The sequence below is a fragment of the Melozone crissalis genome, unplaced genomic scaffold (assembly GCF_028551555.1).
Source record: "Melozone crissalis strain CALT ecotype California unplaced genomic scaffold, PUWL_Pcris_2 ptg000035l_1, whole genome shotgun sequence".
NCBI lineage: Eukaryota > Metazoa > Chordata > Aves > Passeriformes > Passerellidae > Melozone > Melozone crissalis.
Genome location: NW_026535813.1, coordinates 10,449,301 through 10,469,260, shown reverse-complemented (window position 1 = coordinate 10,469,260; position 19,960 = coordinate 10,449,301). Strand labels below are relative to the sequence as shown.

The window sequence follows — 19,960 nt, the reverse complement described above, 5'->3', positions numbered from 1 at the left end:
TTCAATGCTACGTGTGTAGCAAACTAGTCTTCTGCACTTAAACTCCCACTATCTGGATTACTACCTTTTGCTCACAAGTGAATCCTCACTTTAAAATTCCTTGCATTTGGTTCCACAAAGAGAAGTAATTTGTGCTGTACAAATCTGCTTTTACCTGCAGCTCTGCTTCTTCATTGCGACCTACACAGCACCATTGATGTTTAATACCTGGATTGCTGGAGTACAAGGGCACATACAACACATCAGTTCAGAGAACTGAGTCAAATGTTTAATGCAGTAGAATAAAAGAAGCTGTGATAAAAGGCCACAACTGGGTACAGCATTAAGCACTTTTGATGGCTAAAGAGTTGCCAAATATTGTCTAACTTTATGTGACCTAGATAACAAAAAGCTTTAAGCATGAATAGTACTTTCAGGTACACAGAGTAAAACTTGTTTACCACAGATGTACCTTTCCAAATGATCACTATACTAAGACACTGAACAACTCTACTGCCCAACAGAATACCCAGCTGTTTCTACACTTATCTCTTGTTCTCTGAAGATAATACACAGAATTAGAGGCACTCATTCACCAATAAAAGCAAAAGAGAGTTGAGCCCTGCCTTCTGCTGGACCATGCTTCCATACCATATCAGAGACTACTAGCCAGTGGATCATCACTAACTTGCAATGCATGTAAAGACAATCTTAGAATGGTCACAAAAGAAAATTCACATATACACTCAGAAGGTACACATCACAGTTTGTTCAAGTTACTGGTTTGCTTTCCTCACTAAATGACTCAAGTCGGGTTACTGGATTGCTATACAAACAGAAATCAAGAAGCCTTGGCCTTGGCAATAAGCATGAGGATAACTGACAACAGAGAAGGAAATTCTATAGATCAGGTTCAAGACCATTTAAGGAACCTGAAATCCATGGGATCTAAAGAGATACATCTGTGGGTCTGGAGGGAACTGGCAGAGGAAGTGGCTAAGCCACTATCCATCATATTTGAGAAGTTGTGGCAGTCCAGTGAAGTTCCCACTGACTGAAAAAGGGGAATGTGGTGGATGAGAGAAGAGTGACTGGCATAATCTACCTGGACTTGTGCAAAGCATTTGACACTGTCCCACACAACATCATTGTCTCTAAACTGGAGAGACATGGATTTGGTGGGTGCACCATGCAGTGCATAAGGAGTTGGCTGGATGGTTGCACTCAAAGAGTTGCAGTTAAGGGCTCCATGTCCAAGTGGAGACTAGTGATGAGTGGTGTTCCTCAGGGACTGGTGTTAGGACCAGTGCTGTTTAACATCTTTGTCGGTGACATGGACGGGGGGATTGAGTGCACCCTCAGCAAGTTTCCTGAAGAGATCAAGCTGTGTGGTGCGGTCGACATGCTGGAAGGAAGGGATGCCATCCAGAGTGACCTTGACAGGTGGGCCTGTGCAAACTTCATGTAGCTCAACAAGTCCAAGTGCGAGGTCCTGCACTTGGGTCAGGGAAATCCCAAGCAAAAATACAAGGTGAGTGAAGAATGGATTGAGAACAACCCTGAGGAGAAGGACTTGGGGTCTTGGTGAATGAAAAAATTAATATAAACCAGCAGTGTGCACTTGCAGCCCAGAAATCCAAGTGTATCCTGGTCTGCATCAAAAGCAGCGTGACCAGTAGATCGAGGGAGGGGATTCTGCCCCTCTACTCTGTGCTCATGAGACCCCCACCTGGAGTACTGTGTCCAGCTCTGGAGGCCCCAACATCAGAAGAAGGTGGACCTGATGGAGTGAGTCCAGAGTAGGGACAAGATGATGATCAGAGGGCTGGAGCACCTCTCCTGTGAAGACAGGCTGAGAGAGTTGGGATTGTTCACCCTGAAGAAAAGGCTGCAGGGAGACCTTGTAGCAGCCTTCCAGTACCTAAAGGGATTCCAAGAGAGCTGGAAATGGACTTTTCACAAGGGCATGGAGTGACAGGACAGAGGGGAAATGACTTTAAACTCAAAGAGGGTAGGTTTAGATTAGATATTAGGAAGAAATTCTTCCCTGTGAGGGTGGTGAGGCACTGGCACAAGTTGCCCAGAGAAGCTGTGGCTGCCTTATCTCTGGAAGTGTTCTGGGCCAGGTTGGATGGGGCTTAGAGCAACCTGGTCTAGTGGAAGGTATCCCTGTCTATGGCAGGGTGTTGGAACTAAAACTGAAATGCCTTCCAACCCAAATCATCCTATGAACTAAGAATATTATCAGCACATGCAGAAGGGAAAAATGTCACTACTTTCAAATGTTAAAAAGAGAAAATACATAATAGTTGGGATTAATGAAATAGATACATGGAAGAAGACTGATTCCACTTTATGTGCTTGAAATACAGAAAAGACCAAAAGTGTTCTCAAAGGGGAACTGGCTCAGAAAAAGGGACTAATAAAGCTGTTACAGAATAATTACAAAAATATTAGGAATTCTAAGATCTTTGTTTTCCATAGCAAAAAAAACCCCAAAAAAAACAAAACAAGTCCTGTAGTGAATTTCATACATAATTCATAAATTCTGTACACAAGAGTAAGAAACTTTTCCACTTGAAAAGTTGTTTTTATATATAACAATCTTTCAAGTGGTAACTCTTTGGGCATACACACTCCTCCTGCTCATTAGAATTTAACTTAGCACTAACAAAACATTGTTTATAGGCTTGAATGCCCAACTTCTTTCTACACAGAAGTATTAAAAAAACAGTCTGACCTACCTGAAGAGATGCTTAAGAGGAAGACAGACTTAAAGTCTTGGAATTCCAAAAGATGTTAATTCATACTGCTGCCCTTGAAAATTTCCACAGAGCAGCACAGGTCAGAAGATAAATTACTAGAATTTGATTTAATTATTTTAACTCCAGGAACAGAGATGTAGGGATGCTACAAGTAAAATACCACATTAGAACCTGGCCAAGATGAAGATAACAGTAATGCCTGTATCAGAGCCAGTATTATGTTATTCTTACTCCACTGCAAGGGAGCAAGGTACCTGGCAGAGGGAGCATGTTAGTCACCCTTATTCCCCATGGGCTTCTAATAGGGCACAAGTAGCACTATACCAAATGAGAGGTGCATTCCAAGAATGTCACTTTGTGTCATTACAGCTAAATGCTATTCACAGCTTCCCAACTGAGAATTGGAAGAATTACTAAAAATTTTTGTATTAATTTTAAATTTTATATTTTTAAAAATTTTCTCCTAATTTTGGCAGATAAATTCAAAAGAAAGCAGCAGCAAATCAGCTTCTTTAATTCTAAGACTGCTTAGGTTTGTAGATTTAGTAGAGCTGCTTTCACACTTCAGTTCTAGTCAAGCAGCAAGTAGTATATCCTATGGAAATACATAATAAACTCAAGAGAGTCAGTAATAAAATAGTCAGTGCGAACAATGTAAAACCTTAAACCAGACATCACTGCTACAGTTGTGCACACAGCAAGTAGTAAAGAAGGATCAGAAAGTCCTCTGCACAACCAAGCTTGGTAAACTTACTGTCAAGAGTTGCCTGTGTTCTAACACTGTTGTGCCCGTTCTGTAAACAAAGAAGAAATGGATAAATAAATTATCAAATAGGAATATTAAATTTTCAGACCAAACCACACATAGAACATGCTTCATGCAAAATTCTATATTAATTCTTAATTGAAAGACCAAAAAGACAGAAAATTAACTTTTTTAAAACCTTTAACAAAACCACATAATAAAGTTGTCTCGAGTATGAGGTGTACTGAACATACAGAATCCCATATACTGCTCATAATACATCCATCAGCTGGAGACCATCCCATCTACTGTATATAACATAAACTTCAGGTTCACACTGATATGAAAGAAAGAATTGCTATAACATATAGGAAATTGTCGGAGACGTTTTTTCACAGAAATCCTTTCTTTCAGATTTCTGCGTCTTCTGGGAGGCAGAGGCCCCAGAAGAGAATGTAAACAATTGTTATCAGCTGCTGTGGAATGCAATAGGATGCACCTGTGATTGGTTCGTGTTTCATGTGTACCATTAAGAGCCAATCCCAGGGCAAGCTCTCTGGAACACAGGGACAGAGAATTCTCTTGTTTTTAGATTCTTTCTTTCTATTCTTAGCTTAGCTTAGCAGCTCTGCAACTTCTCTCTTTATTCCTATTAGTATAGTCATAATGTATTATATATCATATATCAATAAATCCAGCCTTCTGATCATGAAACAAGATTCTCGTCCTTCTCTCACCACCCCAGCGACCCACTCAGGACGCTGTAATATTTGGTGACCCCTCGTGTCAGAGCAAAAATTAATTTGATAAGACCAGAGGAGCAAATTGCTGCACTGGGTAAAAATCCTGTATGTGTAGCATTTGATGGTTGCTTTGAAGTGACCACAGAAGTGGATTCAAGCCAGGAGCTGAAGAACTGAAGATCCTGATTTGGACAGAGTTCACAGCCAAGGCTGACCACAAGTGAACCTTCTTCTGGAAAACCTTCAGGAAGATGTTTGGAACGAGCAGCAGACCCGTGGAGCTGGCCAGAGCAAGCTGGACTCTTTCAAAAGGTACTGTTTGCTTTTCCCTTCCTGATGAACCAGCCCTCAGAAGTTTGTGGCTGTTCCTATGGAAGACACATGCCTTGCAGGAAGAGGTTCAGTTCTCCCCTTCAGAGGAGAAACTTATTGCCCTCTGGCAAAACTGGTGTAGAGAGGACGGATTTTTTTTTGAAAAAACAGATCTCTATGAGTTCTTTTGATGGGCAAAGCTTTTTGGGTTCTTTACTGATGTCCTATACGCTTTGGATGTTTTTGTCTGGGAGTGCATGAATTCCATTTTCCAGTTCGTCTGGAGGGAGGGGCCTTTTTTGCCTCCTGTATACCCAGCATTTATAAAGCTCGTCCCAGTTTTGAAACGCAGAGCAGCTGCTTTTCAATGGATTTCTAACTGCTATGGGCAGACTCCGTTTCCACCGTCCCCGGGAGGAGACCTGGTGGGGGATGAGTTTGGGCTTCCCGGCCCCCCCGGCTTCACGGCGGGGGGGGGCAAAACTTCACCGCGCGAAGAAGTTTTTTTTACTCTTTCTCCCGAGCCTGCGCAGATGAAGCCTTCTCCTCCCCCCCCTTCTCCCCCGCAGGGGGGATGGGAGTGGACGGTGCTGCCACAGCCGGCCTCTCGGACTCCGCCTCGCTCAGAGATGGGGGTGGTACCGGTCCCCGAGGCCTCCCCGCCCCTGCCAGCTCCGTCTCTCCGTGTGATCCCGTCTCCGCCTCTCCAGGCGGCCCCGCCCGCGGCTTCACCAGCTTCCCTTCTTGCGGCCGAGTCGCTGTTGCCAGGCGACGACGATCCGTCTCCAGCTTCTGGCTCAGCGGAGGAGGAGATCTCTCCGGCCCCTTCGGCCCCTCCGCCGCTTCCACCGGCCTTCCCGCCGCCTCAAGCCAAGACGGTCCCTGTTCAGGATGGTGTTGAAGACGGCCCCAAACCTGCGGGAACTTCGGAGCGGCCCGCGGCTGCTCCTACACTCAGCGTGATTCCCTCCCCGGTTCTGGCTTCCCCCCCGCTGCTTCCACTGGCCGCCCCAGCAGTTCTGCCGTTGTCGGAGGCTCTGTCCTCCATGTCGGCGTCAGAGACTGCCCTGGAACCGGCGGCTTGTTCGAGCTCGGACCATCCCGGACTGGCTGCTGTAGCAGCCGCCCCGGCGGGGGGTCTCTCCTTCCGTGGAGCGGGGGCTGCTCGCCAGCTGACTGTTGGGGCAGTCCAGCTGCCTGCTTTTAAGATCAGCATTCTCGGCGGGTTGGGGGGTGGTTTTTCGGGGATTGTCCCATGGTGGTTGCCATCTCTGCCGCCTCTCTTGCGCCCTAGTGGCATGGGGGGGCAGGTGCATCCCGAGAGCCCTGCCTCTGGTCCCCAGCCCGGAGGGGGTGGGGATGATGCCATGGGGCGGATGGAAGATACACCTGCTGCGTTTGCAGTGCAGAGATAGAGGGCACAGTTGGAGGAGACCATAGCTGGTTTGCTGTGGGAAACAAACATCTCCAGACCCCAGATGGGATTGCTGGGGAAGGCTTCTATTTCCCTGCTGCTGGCATGCCTCAGTGGTTTTGGGGAAAGGAAGCATCTCATTACCCGTGCTGGCAGCAGGGTGCAGGCCTGTGGGAATGCAGAGCCTGCCTCATGGGTTTGGCCTGGGCCGTTGGGCTTAGGAAGTTCCTGGGCCGGGCCCACTGTGTGGCCTCCTTATGTTTCTGGGAATTGTGGCTCCTCCTACTGGTCCTGGCCCCCCTTTTGTGGGCCAGTTTTGGGGTTTCTGGACCATCATGGGCCAGGGCCCCCAGGGCCTTTCCTTCTCTGGCACTGCTCTGCTCGGCTGCTGCTCTTTTCCTTTTCGATAAAAAAAAAAAAAAAAAAAAATTTAAATAAAAAAGATTGAAAATAGCGGACAGCAGCTCTGAAGCACTGAAGCATTGAAGGGCCAGAAAAGGACATTCCAAAATTGTTCAAATTGTTTGAAATTGTTTGAAATTGTTGTAAGACTGTGAATGGTTTTTGATAACTATTGATGGGACTTTTGCAGAAGTCTGTTTCAGGACTGTGGGATCTCAGTCTCTCAGAACTGGGGTGCAGGGTGAACGAGACCACCCCTGGGGGGCTCGGGAGTCCTGGAATGTTGCCAGAAATGTCTGGTGGCTGGACTTTGATCCCACATGGGAGATGACATCAGTATGAGGATAGGAGGATTTCACCGGGGTGAATGGTGAAGGGATAAGTTAATTGGAGTGTGAGATAAAGAGTTTAAGATTTCTGTACAGGGGGGTCTAGAGAAGTAAGATGGAGGAATTGGGGCGTGCCCTTCTCCTTCTTCTTCTTCCTCTAGGCCTCCATTTTCTGTGGTGATGTTGGCACTCCGGGATTGGACCTTACTAGGGGAACACTGGTTAATAAGGGTAGAGGGTATTGGAGAAAAATGATAAATATTGTATACGTAACTCCGGGTATAAAGATAGGTGGCCGCCCCAGGGGCTCTCAGTGTGTGCCCATGGCTGACTGCTGAGCAGAACTCTGTCAGGCCAAGAGAAAATCTTTTAGATAAGCAATTAATAAACACCGAGACCGAGAAAAAATCTGAAGTTTCCTCTCGTCCTTTCGAACCCGGGGGCCCAAGGCCATCTTTGAGCTTTTTCCAGACCATCTAAACAGCCCCAAAATCCGACAAGGACCAAAAGGACTCTCAGATATTCCAAGGGAAACAACTTCGGCTCTTGGACTGTTCCTGAAACTCAGCTGCTTGGACTTGAATTCTCTTTGCATTGTTTTTTGCATTTTCTTAGATTGTAGGATTGTTTTTAGTGATTGGTTAGTATTGTATATTTTACAGGTGAAGGAATTTCCTGTTCATTTCACATCAGCATTTTTCTTTTAATTTATACAATTTAGAAAGGTGAGATGTCGCAGACATTTTTTCACAGAAATCCTTTCTTTCAGATTTCTGCGTCTTCTGGGAGGCAGAGGCCCCAGAAGAGAATGTAAACAATTGTTATCAGCTGCTGTGGAATGCAATAGGATGCACCTGTGATTGGTTCGTGTTTCATGTGTACCATTAAGAGCCAATCCCAGGGCAAGCTCTCTGGAACACAGGGACAGAGAATTCTCTTGTTTTTAGATTCTTTCTTTCTATTCTTAGCTTAGCTTAGCAGCTCTGCAACTTCTCTCTTTATTCCTATTAGTATAGTCATAATGTATTATATATCATATATCAATAAATCCAGCCTTCTGATCAAGAAACAAGATTCTCATCCTTCTCTCACCACCGCAGCGACCCACTCAGGACGCTGTAATAGGAAATGGCTATGTTTTTGATCTAATGCAACTCACAATTTTAACTATCAAGTTACACAGAGGCGCCAATTTTTTTCCATTGAAAGATAAGATTTGAGAGGCACCAGTTGTTTTTTGGATAATGCTGGAGTACAGAAGTGGATAGTCTATGCTTGATCCTCACCAGTAAATACGAGCTAGTGCAGAAGACAGATGTGACTGAACCATTATATAACAAAGGCTAGGAGTAAATAAACTTACAAACTCTCAAAAGTTCCTTAAATATTCGATAAAATAAATTCTCTTAAAACAAACCTACATTCCATATACAAATAGAGTAGGTGCTTTTGAATATCTCCTGAGACTCTCTCTGTCCTAGATTAGATCTCTCCTTATGCTTTTTAAAATAAAAGATGAAACTAATTCCAACTGCAGTTTAAATCAAACAAAAGAGTAATGTTGGAAGGGCCACAAACAGTTTGGGATTCATTTTCTAGGTGCCATATTAATTTTATAAATAATATACCTTTGGATAGAAATGGTCAAGTTATGGCAAAATACCATAACTGATATTTACATACAGAAATAGTTCCTTTTTTAAAAACTAAGCTTCAGGGAAGGAAACTCAGCTAAGATGTCAAGTGTTACTAAGAATAAAGGTCAAACAGCAATTTAAGATGTCAAAACCCATAAAAGCAGAGGCTCTTATATCCCATATACAAGAAATGGCTACAAAATAAGAAAAGAAAAAACAACAGAATGGACCTGGGAATCAAAAATACTACTTGGCTTGGTTAAAATATTAACATATTTGGGTAATACAAGTCTAACACTGATAAGAATATTTCCCTTTTTTCAAAGTCTTATTTCAGAATTTCACTCACTGTAACTGCAACAGGGGTTGGTTCAGATGGTGCCATGGAGCTTTCATACACTATCCTACTAAGCACAGAAGTCTGCTCATAGGAGGAAGTTGTTACTGGGCTGGTGCTCTGGGATGAGCAGGTCACACTGGAAGAGCTGACAGCAGAGGTTGTGCAGGTGGATTCCTGTACTGTATTGCATATTGGCAGAGAGGTATTCAAAGGATCACTGGAAAAAGTAAAAATTATTTATCAACATGGCACACTAGATCTCAAATATCTTTGTGAAAATATCAGCTCCTATATAGTTATCTAGAACTACCTTAAACATGGAGTCAAATATACATTATTTATACTAGAAAATCTAATGAGAAAAAATATATAATTTTACTTTGGTCCCCAGTAATCACTGCTTCAAAACCATCCACTGCACTAAGCACCATTCATCTTCCTCTTGCCAGCCCAACCAAAACAAGAGTTTACACACAAGCACTTTTTTGGTCATGTCATTTTCACCTTCCCAAAGGATATATTAATGAACATAAACTCTTTTTTAAACAAGTAGATCCATAAAGTCTGGTATATGATGAGAAACACAGTCTCTTTTAACAACAGAATTCTGTCATTAAAGTAGCAGTCAAACAGAACTATGTAAAGAGGAAAAATACTTTAAAATATGCAGGACTGTTTTACTTTCTAAACACCTTTTTTTTAAGTTTACAGAACTAGAAATTATTGTGAAAATTAATTTTTAATAATATTTCTGATTTAACTTTGGGAAACTTCTTTCTGAAGCCAATTTTTGAATTAATAAGGAAGAAAAAAGGGTTACAAGTATGTTGGCATTTATCATCATTTATCATTGGCCATTTTAGCATTTCAGTAAGAGGTTCTACATAATGAAAGATCGGCTTTTTTTCTCCTCCCATAGAAGCATCAGATTTATAATCTGGTGCCAATGTACTAATACACATATGTGGTACAAAGATCATCTCTCCTGGACCAAAAATCAGAAGAAAAAAATTGTGTTGTGAGGAACAAACCCTCAAACAAATTTGAAAATCAGGAAAACTACACATAACATTGCAATGTTATAAAGGGTAGCTTAATTTTAAGGTTATATACATTCACGTCATCTCCAGCTTCATACTGACCCATCTAGGGAGATTTTGATTGTAATTAAAAAAAAAATTTCTTCTTTAAGATGTCATCCACAGAAAACACTTTACAGAATCAATTAGGTTGAAAAAGACCTCTGAGATCATTGAGTCCAACGTATAACCAAATACCACCTTGTCAACCAGACCTTGGCACTAAGTGCCACATCCAGTCTTTCCTTAAACACCTGCAGGGACGGTGACTCTACCACCATCTGGGGCAGCCCATTCCAATGTCTAATCACCCTTTCTGGGAAAAAATTCCTCCTAATGTCCAACCTGAACCTCCTCTGTTGCAGCTTAAGACTGTGTCCTCTTGTCCTGTCCCTTGTTCCCTGGTAGTAGAGCCCAACCCCCACCTGGCTGCACTCTCCTGTCAGGGAGTTGTAGAGAGTGAGAAGGTCCCCCCTGAGCCTCCTTTTCTCCAGGCTAAACATCCCCAGTTCCCTCAGCTGCTCCTCACAGGACATGCACTCCAGACCCTTCACCAGTTTTGTTGCCCTTCTCTGGACTCACTCCAGCACCTCAATGTCCTCCCTGAATTGAGGGGCCCAGAACTGGACACAGGACTCGAGGTGTGACCTCACCAGTGCCAAGTACAGGGGAAGAATTATTTCCCTGGCCCTGCTGACCACACTATTGCTGATACAGGCCAGGATGCCATTGACCTTCTTGGCCACCTGGGCACATGTTCACCTTATATGTCATCATATTTCTCCCTCTCATTACATGGCAATTGTGCCTTGAAATTTTTGGCAGAAACTTGACCCCTTAAAAAAGGCATGCAAGAATGTAGGAGGGGAGTTCACACATACTTGACAGATTTCGAGTACAAGCTATTGTTGGTTGCCTGGCTGGTATTCTCACTGCTTGAAGTTGATCCAAATTCTGTGAGCATAGGCTCTGATCCAAACTCCATAGCTCCAAACTGAACATTTAATCCTGTCACATCTGCTGATCCAGGCATCTCCACTGCTGAGGCAGGAATCTTAAAGGAGAACAAAACCCAAGATAATTCCTTTTCATGCACTATCTGTATTAAAGGTATAAGTAACTGTCAGTCTTGTCCCTTAACTACAGGCTTCTTCAGTTACTGGCTCAGCCTTTGCTGCTAACTAGATCTGTGACAACCCTCCACCTTACTTAAATTAACTACATTATTGTAACCTGAAATTAATTCATTGATTCTGTGCCCTGATCTGGAGCTGAAAGAGTAAGCCATACTATTCTACAATTTCAAAGTGTCATCTGTGATCATCCCCCTCAGCCAATATTCATCTTGTGGCTACTAAGTCAATCCAAAAATCACATAGTAAGAGTCATTTTCCACACAGAACAATTAGATATGTGCTTGGAAACGACATCACTGTATTTTGAACCTAAAAACTATTCAGCTTTGAATTTCCTGCTTTAAAAACAAGAAACAGACCATGGTCCTTGCTCTCCTTCTTCCTAGAAACTTATACATAGAATCATTAAGGTTGGAAAAGACCGTTAAGATCAAGTCCTACCATTACTCTAAGTCCACAACTAAACCATGTTTCTAAGCACCACATCTACATGTTTTTTAAATAACTCCAAGGATGGTGACTCCACCACCTTCCTGGGCAGCCTGTTCCAATGCTTGACAACCCTTTCCGTAAAGAAATTTTTCCTAATATCCTATCTAAACCTCCCTGGGCACAACTTGCAGCCATTTCCTCTTGTCTTGTCAATTGTTACCTGGAAGAAGAGACCAACCCCCACCTGGCTCCATCCTCCTCTCAGTTGTAGAGAGGGAGAAGGTCCCCCCAAGCCTCCTTTTCTCCAGGCTAAGGCCCCCCAGCTCCCTCAGCTGCTCCTCACAGGACTTGTACTCCAGCCTCTTCACCAGCTTCATTACCCTTCTCTGGACTTGCTTCAGAACCTCAATATCCTTCCTGAATTGAGGAGCCCAGAAATAGACACAGGACTCAAGGTATGGCCTCACCAGTGCCAAGTACAGAGGGAAAATTGCTTCCCTGATCCTGCTGGCCATACTATTGCTGATACAAGCTTTTGTATGCTTATATGTTTACTATGGACAAACTCAATTACCCACCTTGGATGCTGGAGTTATCCTCCGTTTTGGTGGTTTTAGCTGCTTCTGCTGGGTTTGGTGGGCAGTCACTTCCTGGTTATCCATAGATATAGTGGGGAGCTGTAACATTTTGCTAACAGCGGTAGAGGTGTCTACTGGTAATGGCTTGTGGAGTTTTACCTGGGAGAAGGACTCCAGCCCAGGAGGAGGAACAGGGGCTGTCTGTGTTTGTTGTTGCTGCCGCTGGGTCAGATGGATTAGAACTGGGGATGGTTGAGGCTGCGATTCTAAGTCTGGTCAGTGTTGGGAAAAAGAAACATCAAAATTAAAGTACTGAACTCTGCTCTTCATGCTTCTGCCATTTATGAAACAATCTGGGTGACCTGACACACTAGACAGCTATGATTTCATAGAGCGCGCAAGTCTCTTTCAGACATCACACAAGCTTCATACTGAACATTACCACTGTAATAATAAAGCTAACACTTGATATTCACTACTTTATATTGGAATATAATCCCAATATTACCAGGTGGAAAGTGCCTAGGCTCTCCTGGCCCTTGATGCTTGGCCTGAGGCGGCAGCTGTGGTATTTCACCACAGAGATACCTCTGGCTGGCTGGATGTTGCAGCTAGGCAATGGAACAAGTCCAGGCTTGCAGGACCTCAGGCTTTACCTCTGATGGAAAGGCTCCAGGCAAGGTGAAGAGTAAAAGGAGAGGATTCTGATGGAGGGTTATATCCAGAGTTTTATTCCAAGGTCATGGACACCTGAATCTTGGTAACAGCTCCAACAGAATGCCAACCACATGGTCTCAAGGTCCTTTTTAAGCCCAGGGGGAGGGGGACGGGAAAGGACAGGTGAGCCACCAACCAGGTGGGAGGGGGCGGGTCTCAGGGGGCAAGTGACACATAGACAGACCAATGACCCCAGGGCTTAGGGGCATCTTTTGAACTTCTGCCAACCAGACGACACCCCTGCTGGAATGTTAAGCTTGACGGGCAGGAGGCAAGGGGAAGGGAAAAGGTATTACCACACCTGGGAAAGGACTGGGAAGTCTAAGACAGGAAATGGCAACACACTGCAACAACTTTAAATAAACAGCTGTGGGCAAGCATTATTTAGAATCATTGAAATGTTTGGGTTGGAAAAGACCTCTGAGTCCTACCACTAACCCAGCATTGCCAAATCCAACACTAAACCATGTCCCTAAGCACCACATCTACACAGCTTTTAAAATACCTCCAGGGATGGTGACTCCACCACTTCCCTGGACAGCTTGATAACACTGTCCATGAAGTAATTTTCCCTAAAATCCAATCTAAACTTTCCCTGGAACAACTTAAAGCTGTTTCTTCTTGTGTTGTTACGTGTTACCTGGGAGAAGAAACTAATCCACATGTTGTTACAACCTCCTTTCAGTTAGCTGTGGAGAGCAATAAGGTCCCCTGAGCCTCCTTTTCTCCAGATATAAACACCTCCAGCTCCCTCAGCTGCTCCTCATAAGACTTCTTCATTGCTCTTCTCTGAACACACTCCACCACCACAATATCTTTCTTGTAGTGAGAGGCAAAAAATTCAACACAGGATTCAAGGTATGGCCTCACGAGTGCCAAGTACAGGGGAAGAATCATTTCCCTGGCCCTGCTGGCCACGCTATTGCTGATACAGGCCAGGATGCCATTGACCTTCTTGGCCACCTGGGCACACACTAGCACATGTTCAGCTGGCTGTTGACCAGCACCCCAGGTCCTTTTCTGCAGGGCCACTTTCCAGCCACTCTGCCCCAGCCTGTAGCACTGCAGGGGATTGGTGTAGGTACACAGTTTGTGGTAATTGGGAATGGGGCTGTGGCTGAGCCTCATCCCTAACGGGCTACAACTGTGAAAAGCAGGTGAACAGTATTGAAAGCAATGAGACATGGAGTGCTGAGGTATGCTGACCAATCACAAAAGGGAACAGAAAGCACACAGGTGCAATACATGACCAATGAGGGGTAAAAAAGGTTGGGCTAAAGAACAAAATGGATGGATACTTGCAGCCTTCTAAAGTGATGTGATGTTACTCTGTATGAGGATGCTTAAAGCTTTCTGATATTGTATGGTGATACTCTGTGTATTGTGGCCATCTCAACTGTGGCAGGTGCTGTGGCATATGCTGTGACAGGTTGGTGTGACCCAAGTGCAGGACCCAGCACTTGGCCTTGTTGAACTGAATACCATTGGCCTCAGCCCATTAATCCATCCTGTCCAGAGCCCTCTGCAGAACCTTCCTACCCTCCAGCAGATCAACACTCCCAACTAACTTGGTATTCTCTGCAAATTCATAGACCTAGCCAACAGTATACATGTTCAAGCCATGAACAGCCAGTGCCTCCAGGAGAATGTTGTGGGAGACAGTGTCAAAGGCTTTACTAAACTCCAGGGAGACAACATCCACAGCCTTTGCCTCATCCACTAGGCAGGTTGCCCTGTCATAGAAGATCAGGTTGGTCAAGCAGGACCTGCCTTTCCTAAACCCATGCTGGCTGGGCCTGATCCCCTGGTTGCTCTGTAGGTGCCACGTGATGGCACTCAGGATTATCTGGTCAATTACCTTCCCTGGAAACGAGGTCAGGCTGACAGGCCTATAGTTCCCCAGATCCTACTTCCAACCCTTCTTTTGGATGGACATGATATTTGCTAAATTCCAGTCTTCTGGGACCTCCTTTGTTAGCCAGGACTTGTGATAAATGATTCAAAGTGGCTTGGTGAGCACTTCTGTCAGCTCCTTCAGTACCCTTGGGTGGAGCCCATCCAGCCCCAAGGACTTGTGTGTGTCTTAGTGGTGTAGCAGGTCATTGACCATTTCTCCTTGGATTGTGAGGGCTTCATTCTGCTACCTGTCTCCATCTTCCAGCTCAGGGGGCTGGGCACCAAGAGAACAAACTGGTCTTGTTATAAAAGACTGAAGCAAAGAAGGCATTGAGTACCTCAGCCTTTTCCTCATCCTTTGCCACTATGCTTTCCCACACACCCAATTAAGGATATTCTCCTTGTCCTGCCTTTTGCTAATGTCCTAGGGTGATATTATGATGCTTGTATCCCAAGTCCTCTGTTCTGTTTATGTTGGATATTATGTTCTGTGCCTTCAAGACTGGCTCTGAAGAGCCAAGTTTTGTTTTGTTATCAGCCTGCTCACTCCCCCACAGTTGTCGGGAAACAGACACGGGGCAGTACATAGGGCTGCTCTTGCTTTCGCTTTGCTCTTGGTCCTGCTTTGCTCTTGCTTTTGCTTGTTAGCTAGTTTAGCTAGGCAGTCTGGATTTTCCCTGGACTGTTTTTCTTTCCCTTTTCTTTGAACTGTTCGAACATGCTCCAGACTGGGACCTGGAAAACACTGAGAGTTTGCACTTTGTGGCCTGCAGCAGCCATTCCCAGCAGTGGAGGGACTGATAAAAGAGCGACCACTCCCAGGAGAGACTTTCTGAATTTGTAATCTCTTCAGAGCAGTGAAAGAGTTTTGCCACCTGGTATTGTGTGCTGGGGGCGCTGTGCCTGTTAAATAAACAGGTTCTTTCCACTTCTCTCTGAGGAATCCTTCCCGAACCGACTTGGGGAAAGAGGCTGTGTGGATTTGCTTTCTGGATGGGCCCCCTTTGGAGGTTTTCTCCCAAATTTGCCCTAAAGCAGGACAGCTGCTGATATATTTATAGAAACATTTTTTATTGTCTTTTATGGCAGTAGCCAGATTGAGTTCTAGCTGGTCTTTGGCCCTTCTAATTTTTTCCCAACATCCTTGTAATCCTTGCAAGTTGCTTGCCCCTTTGTCCAAGGATGACAGACTCTCTTTTTTCCCCCCAAGTTCCAGCCAAAGGTCTGTGTTCAACCAAGCTGGTCTTCTTCATCAGCTAGTCTTCTGGCACATGAAGACTGCCTACACCTTAAGAATTTCCTTCCTGAAGAATGTCCAACCTTCCTGGATTCCTTTGCCCTTCCGGACTGCCTCCCACGGGACTCCATTAACCCATCTCTTAAACAGGCCAAAGTCTGCCCTCTGGAAGTCCAATGTAGCAGTTCTGCTGACCCTTATCCTCGCTTCTCCAAGAATCCAAAACTGTCATTTTGTGATCGCTGTGCCAAAGACAGGCTCTGACCACCACATCATCCACCAGTCCTCTGTTCACAAACAGCAGGTCCAGCAGAGCACCTCCCCTGGTTGGCTCAGCAGCTGTGTCAGGAAGTTCTCTTCCACACACTCCAGGAACCTCCTAGACTGTTTCCTCTCCAGTGTGTTGTATTTCCAGTACACATCTGGTAAGTTTACATCCTGGACAAGAACAAGGACTAAAGATTGTGAGACTTCTCCCAGTTGTTTATAGAATATGTCATCTGCCTCTTCATTCTGGTTGGGTGGTCTATAACAGATTCACACCTGGATATCTGCCCTGTTGGCCTTCCCTTGGATTCCTCCCCATGAACCCTCAACTGTATCGTCACCATCATTAAGCTCCAGGCAATCAAGACACTCCCCAGACCATACAGGGCTACCCCACTGCCTCTCCTTCCTTGCCTGTCACTTCTGAAGAGTTTATAGCCATCCACTGCAGCTTTCCAGTTGTGTGAATCATACCACCATGTTTCCATGATGGCAGCTATGTCATAATGTTCCTGCTGCACCATGGCTTCCAGCTCCTTCTGTTGTCCATGCTGTGTTTGTGGGTGTAGATGCACTTCATTTGGGCTATTGATCCTGCTGCCTTTTTGAGGGGGAGAAGCTCCAATCCCTGTGTGACCGTTCTCAGGCACTTCTGGGATTTCTAACAAACCAATAACCCTTGTGGAGCATCTCACAATGGGATGATGTAATTTTATTAGTCATGAAGTGAGACTCACTGGCCCATTAACAGAAGATATCTCACCAAAGGGAGGATTGGTTGTGGAAGAGATAAAGAAAACTGCCCCACCTGGTTGTAACAGGTGGCCCAATTAACAGAAGATAATTGCCCCACTGTTGCAGACATCTTTTCACTAAAAATCCTTTCTTAGAATTTTTTCCCTTCTGAGGAGCTGAGGCCTCAGAAACAAAATGTAAACAATGGTTATCTGCTGCTGTGGAATGCAACAGGTGGATCCGTGATTGGTCTCCTGTGGATGTTTGGATTTGGTGACCAGTCACAGCAGAGCTGGCTCTTGCTCTCTGTCTGAGCCAGCTGCCTTTGTTATCATTCTTTTCTATTCTATTCTTGGCTAGCCTTCTGAGGAAACCTTCCTTCTATTCTTTTTAGTATAGTTATAATGTAATATATATATATCATAAAATAATAAATCAAGCCTTCTGAACATGGAGTCAACATTCTCATCTCTCACCCCACCTGAAGACCACTGTGACCACTGTCACAGCCCACCTCTAATAGATGGCAATAGAATACACATCCCCAGCCACATCTTGCAACCTAAGACATTATCCACCGCTTATTCTATTACCATCTGCATCATACCCAAATCAATAAACTCTACAAAATGAAACCTTACACATAGTTCTCACCTAAGAATAGGTTTCCCTGTGGTACACAATGGGTTTCTCCATCTTTCTGCATTACCCACCAAGTGTAACCAGGTCCTTGAACAAAAACAATCCCACAAATGGGTTTGTCTTTGCCTGAGGTGGGATTAATCCAAACAGTCTTTCCTAAAATACCTTTCATGTGTACAACAGGAACTTCAACTCCATCCACTGTGTGCAAGGGTTCAGACTGGGCAGGACCAGCTTGATTGATAGACCCTCGGGTGTTGACCATCCAGGTGGCTTTTGCTAAGTTCATTTCCCAATTGCTAAAGGTTCCCTCGCCAAGTGCCTTCAGGGTAGTCTTAAGTAGTCCGTTGCACCATTCAACTTCCCTGGCAGCTGGTGCATGATAAGGGATATGATATATGCATTCAATACCATGTTCTCTGGCCCAAGTGTTTATAAGGCTGTTCTTGAAATGGGTCCCATTGTCTGAATCAATTCTCTCAGGGGTGCCATGTCTCCAAAGGATTTGCTTTTCCAAGCCTGAGATGGTGGTTCCAGGCAGTAGCATGAGGCAGAGGGTAGGTCTCCAACCATCCTGTGGTGGCTTCCACCATGGTCAACACAAAGCGCCTCCCTTGGCAGGTTTGAGGCAGTGTGATGTAGTCCATCTGCCAGGCCTCCCCATACTTATATTTGGACCAACGCCCACCATATCATAGGGGCTTCACCTGTTTGGCCTGCTTGATCTCAGCAGATGTCTCACAGTCATGGGTAGCCTGAGAAATACTGTCCATGGTTAGATCCACTCCTCGGTCTCGTGCCCACTTATAGGTGGCATCTCTACCCTGATGACCTGAGGCATCATGAGCCCATCGAGGTAGGAACAACTCTCCCTTGTTTTGCCAATCTAAATCTATCTTTGACACCTCTATCTTTGCAGCCTGGTTGTCCTGGTTTAGGGCAAATTTGTTAAAGAATCTGCAAAGGAGGGCCCCTCCAGAAAGCAAAACCCACACGGCCCCTCTGCCCAACCGGTTCGGGAAAAAATTCCTTGGAGAGAGGTGGAAAGAACCTGTTTATTTCAGGCACAGCACCCCCCAGCACACAAAATGAACAATACCAGCTGACACCGCTCTGAGAAAGATGACAAAATCAGAAAGTCTCTTTCGGGGGTGGTTGCTCTGTTCTCAGTCCCTCCGGCATTGGGGCAGCTGCTGCAGGCCAAAACGGTGCAAACTCTCGATGTTCCCAGTTCCCAGTCTGGAGCAGGTTCGAGATGGTCAAAGAAACAGGAGAGGAGAAACAGTCCAGGAAGGAATTTGGACTGTTTAGCTAAACTAGCTAATAAGCAGAAGCAAAAGCGAGAGCAGAAGCAAGAGCAGAAAAGAGAGCAAGCAAAGCAGCAAGCTGAAAGCAAGAAGCCAAAACAGCCCTATGTACTGCCTGTCTCTGTGTCCCTGATAAGAGAAACCCAAACAAAACTTCCACTCTTCAGAGCCGGTCTTAAAGGCACAGAACAGATGAATGGGGATAGAAGCATCATAACGTCACCCCAGGACACTGGTCTACCTGCTGATTGCTTTGGTGTTCCTCATTAGCCTGAGTCTCGGGGACATGGGCATCTACATGACAGACTTTCACAGATAGCTTTTCTACCCAAGTGGCAATGTCTTTTCAGTCATCAGCAGTCCAGATTGGCTTTTCTCTATGCTGCCAGTTGGCCTTTTTCCACCTTTCCAGCCAGCCCCACAGAGCATTGGCTACCATCTGCAAATCGATATAAAGGTATAGTTTTGGCCACTTCTCTCTTTCAGCAATGTCCAGGGCCAGTAGAATGGCCTTGAGTTCAGCAAATTGCCTTGATTCACCTTCTCCTTCACTAGCTTCTGCGATCTGTCATGTGAGGTTCCATATGGCTGCTTTCCACTTTCTTTTCATCTCTACAATGTGACAGGAACTGTCAGTGTAAAGACCGTATCATGTTTCTTCTGCTGGTATTTGGTTGTACAGTGGAGCTTCTTCAGCCTGTGTTACCTGTTCCTGCTCCTCCTCATCAGTGAGACCAAAGTTTTCACCTTCCGGCCAGTTTGTAGTCATCTCCAAAATCCCAGGGCAATTCTGGTTTCCAATCCAGGCGTGCTGTGTGATGAGGACAATCCATTTGCTCCATGGGGCATCAGTGGCATGGTGAGTGAAAGAAACATTGCCTTTGAACATCCACCCCAGCACCGGTAGTCGGGGTGCCAGGAGGAGTTGTGTATCTGTGCCAATGACCTCTGAGGCGGCTTGAACTCCTTGATAGGTGGCCAGCATTTCCTTCTCTGTTGGAGTATAGTTGGCTTCAGACCCTCTGTAGCTTCGACTCTAGAATCCCAGTGGTCAGCCTCAAGTCTCCTCAGGTACTTTCTGCCAAAGGCTCCAGGACAAGCCATTGTTCCCAGCTGCAGAGTAAAGTACATTCTTCACCTCTGGTTCCGTCCTGACTGGGCCAAGGGCTACTGCATGAGCGACTTCCTGCTTGATCTGGGAAAAGGCTTGTTGCTGTTCAGGGCCCCAGTGGAAAGTGTTCTTCTTGCAGGTAACCAGGTAGAGTGGG

At 45.1% G+C, this 19,960-nt stretch overlaps 1 protein-coding gene and 1 non-coding gene across 4 annotated transcripts in view; both read right to left on the bottom strand.

Annotated features, from left to right (window-relative positions):
- LOC128941430 (ubiquitin-associated protein 2-like) overlaps nucleotides 1–19,960 on the bottom strand; it is a 189,180-nt gene that overhangs the window by 82,408 nt on the left and 86,812 nt on the right. For all 3 annotated transcript variants that reach the window (XM_054283193.1, XM_054283190.1, XM_054283192.1), the window contains 4 exons: nucleotides 11,892–12,163; nucleotides 10,627–10,799; nucleotides 8,676–8,883; nucleotides 3,499–3,538 (listed from right to left, as the gene is read on the bottom strand). In XM_054283193.1, coding sequence (XP_054139168.1) covers nucleotides 3,499–3,538; nucleotides 8,676–8,883; nucleotides 10,627–10,799; nucleotides 11,892–12,163 — 693 coding nt within the window. The remainder of the gene's footprint in view (nucleotides 1–3,498; nucleotides 3,539–8,675; nucleotides 8,884–10,626; nucleotides 10,800–11,891; nucleotides 12,164–19,960) is intronic.
- On the bottom strand, nucleotides 11,108–11,190 carry LOC128941439 (small nucleolar RNA SNORD121A). The gene has a single exon (XR_008483554.1). It is a non-coding gene; the product is annotated as a small nucleolar RNA SNORD121A (small nucleolar RNA).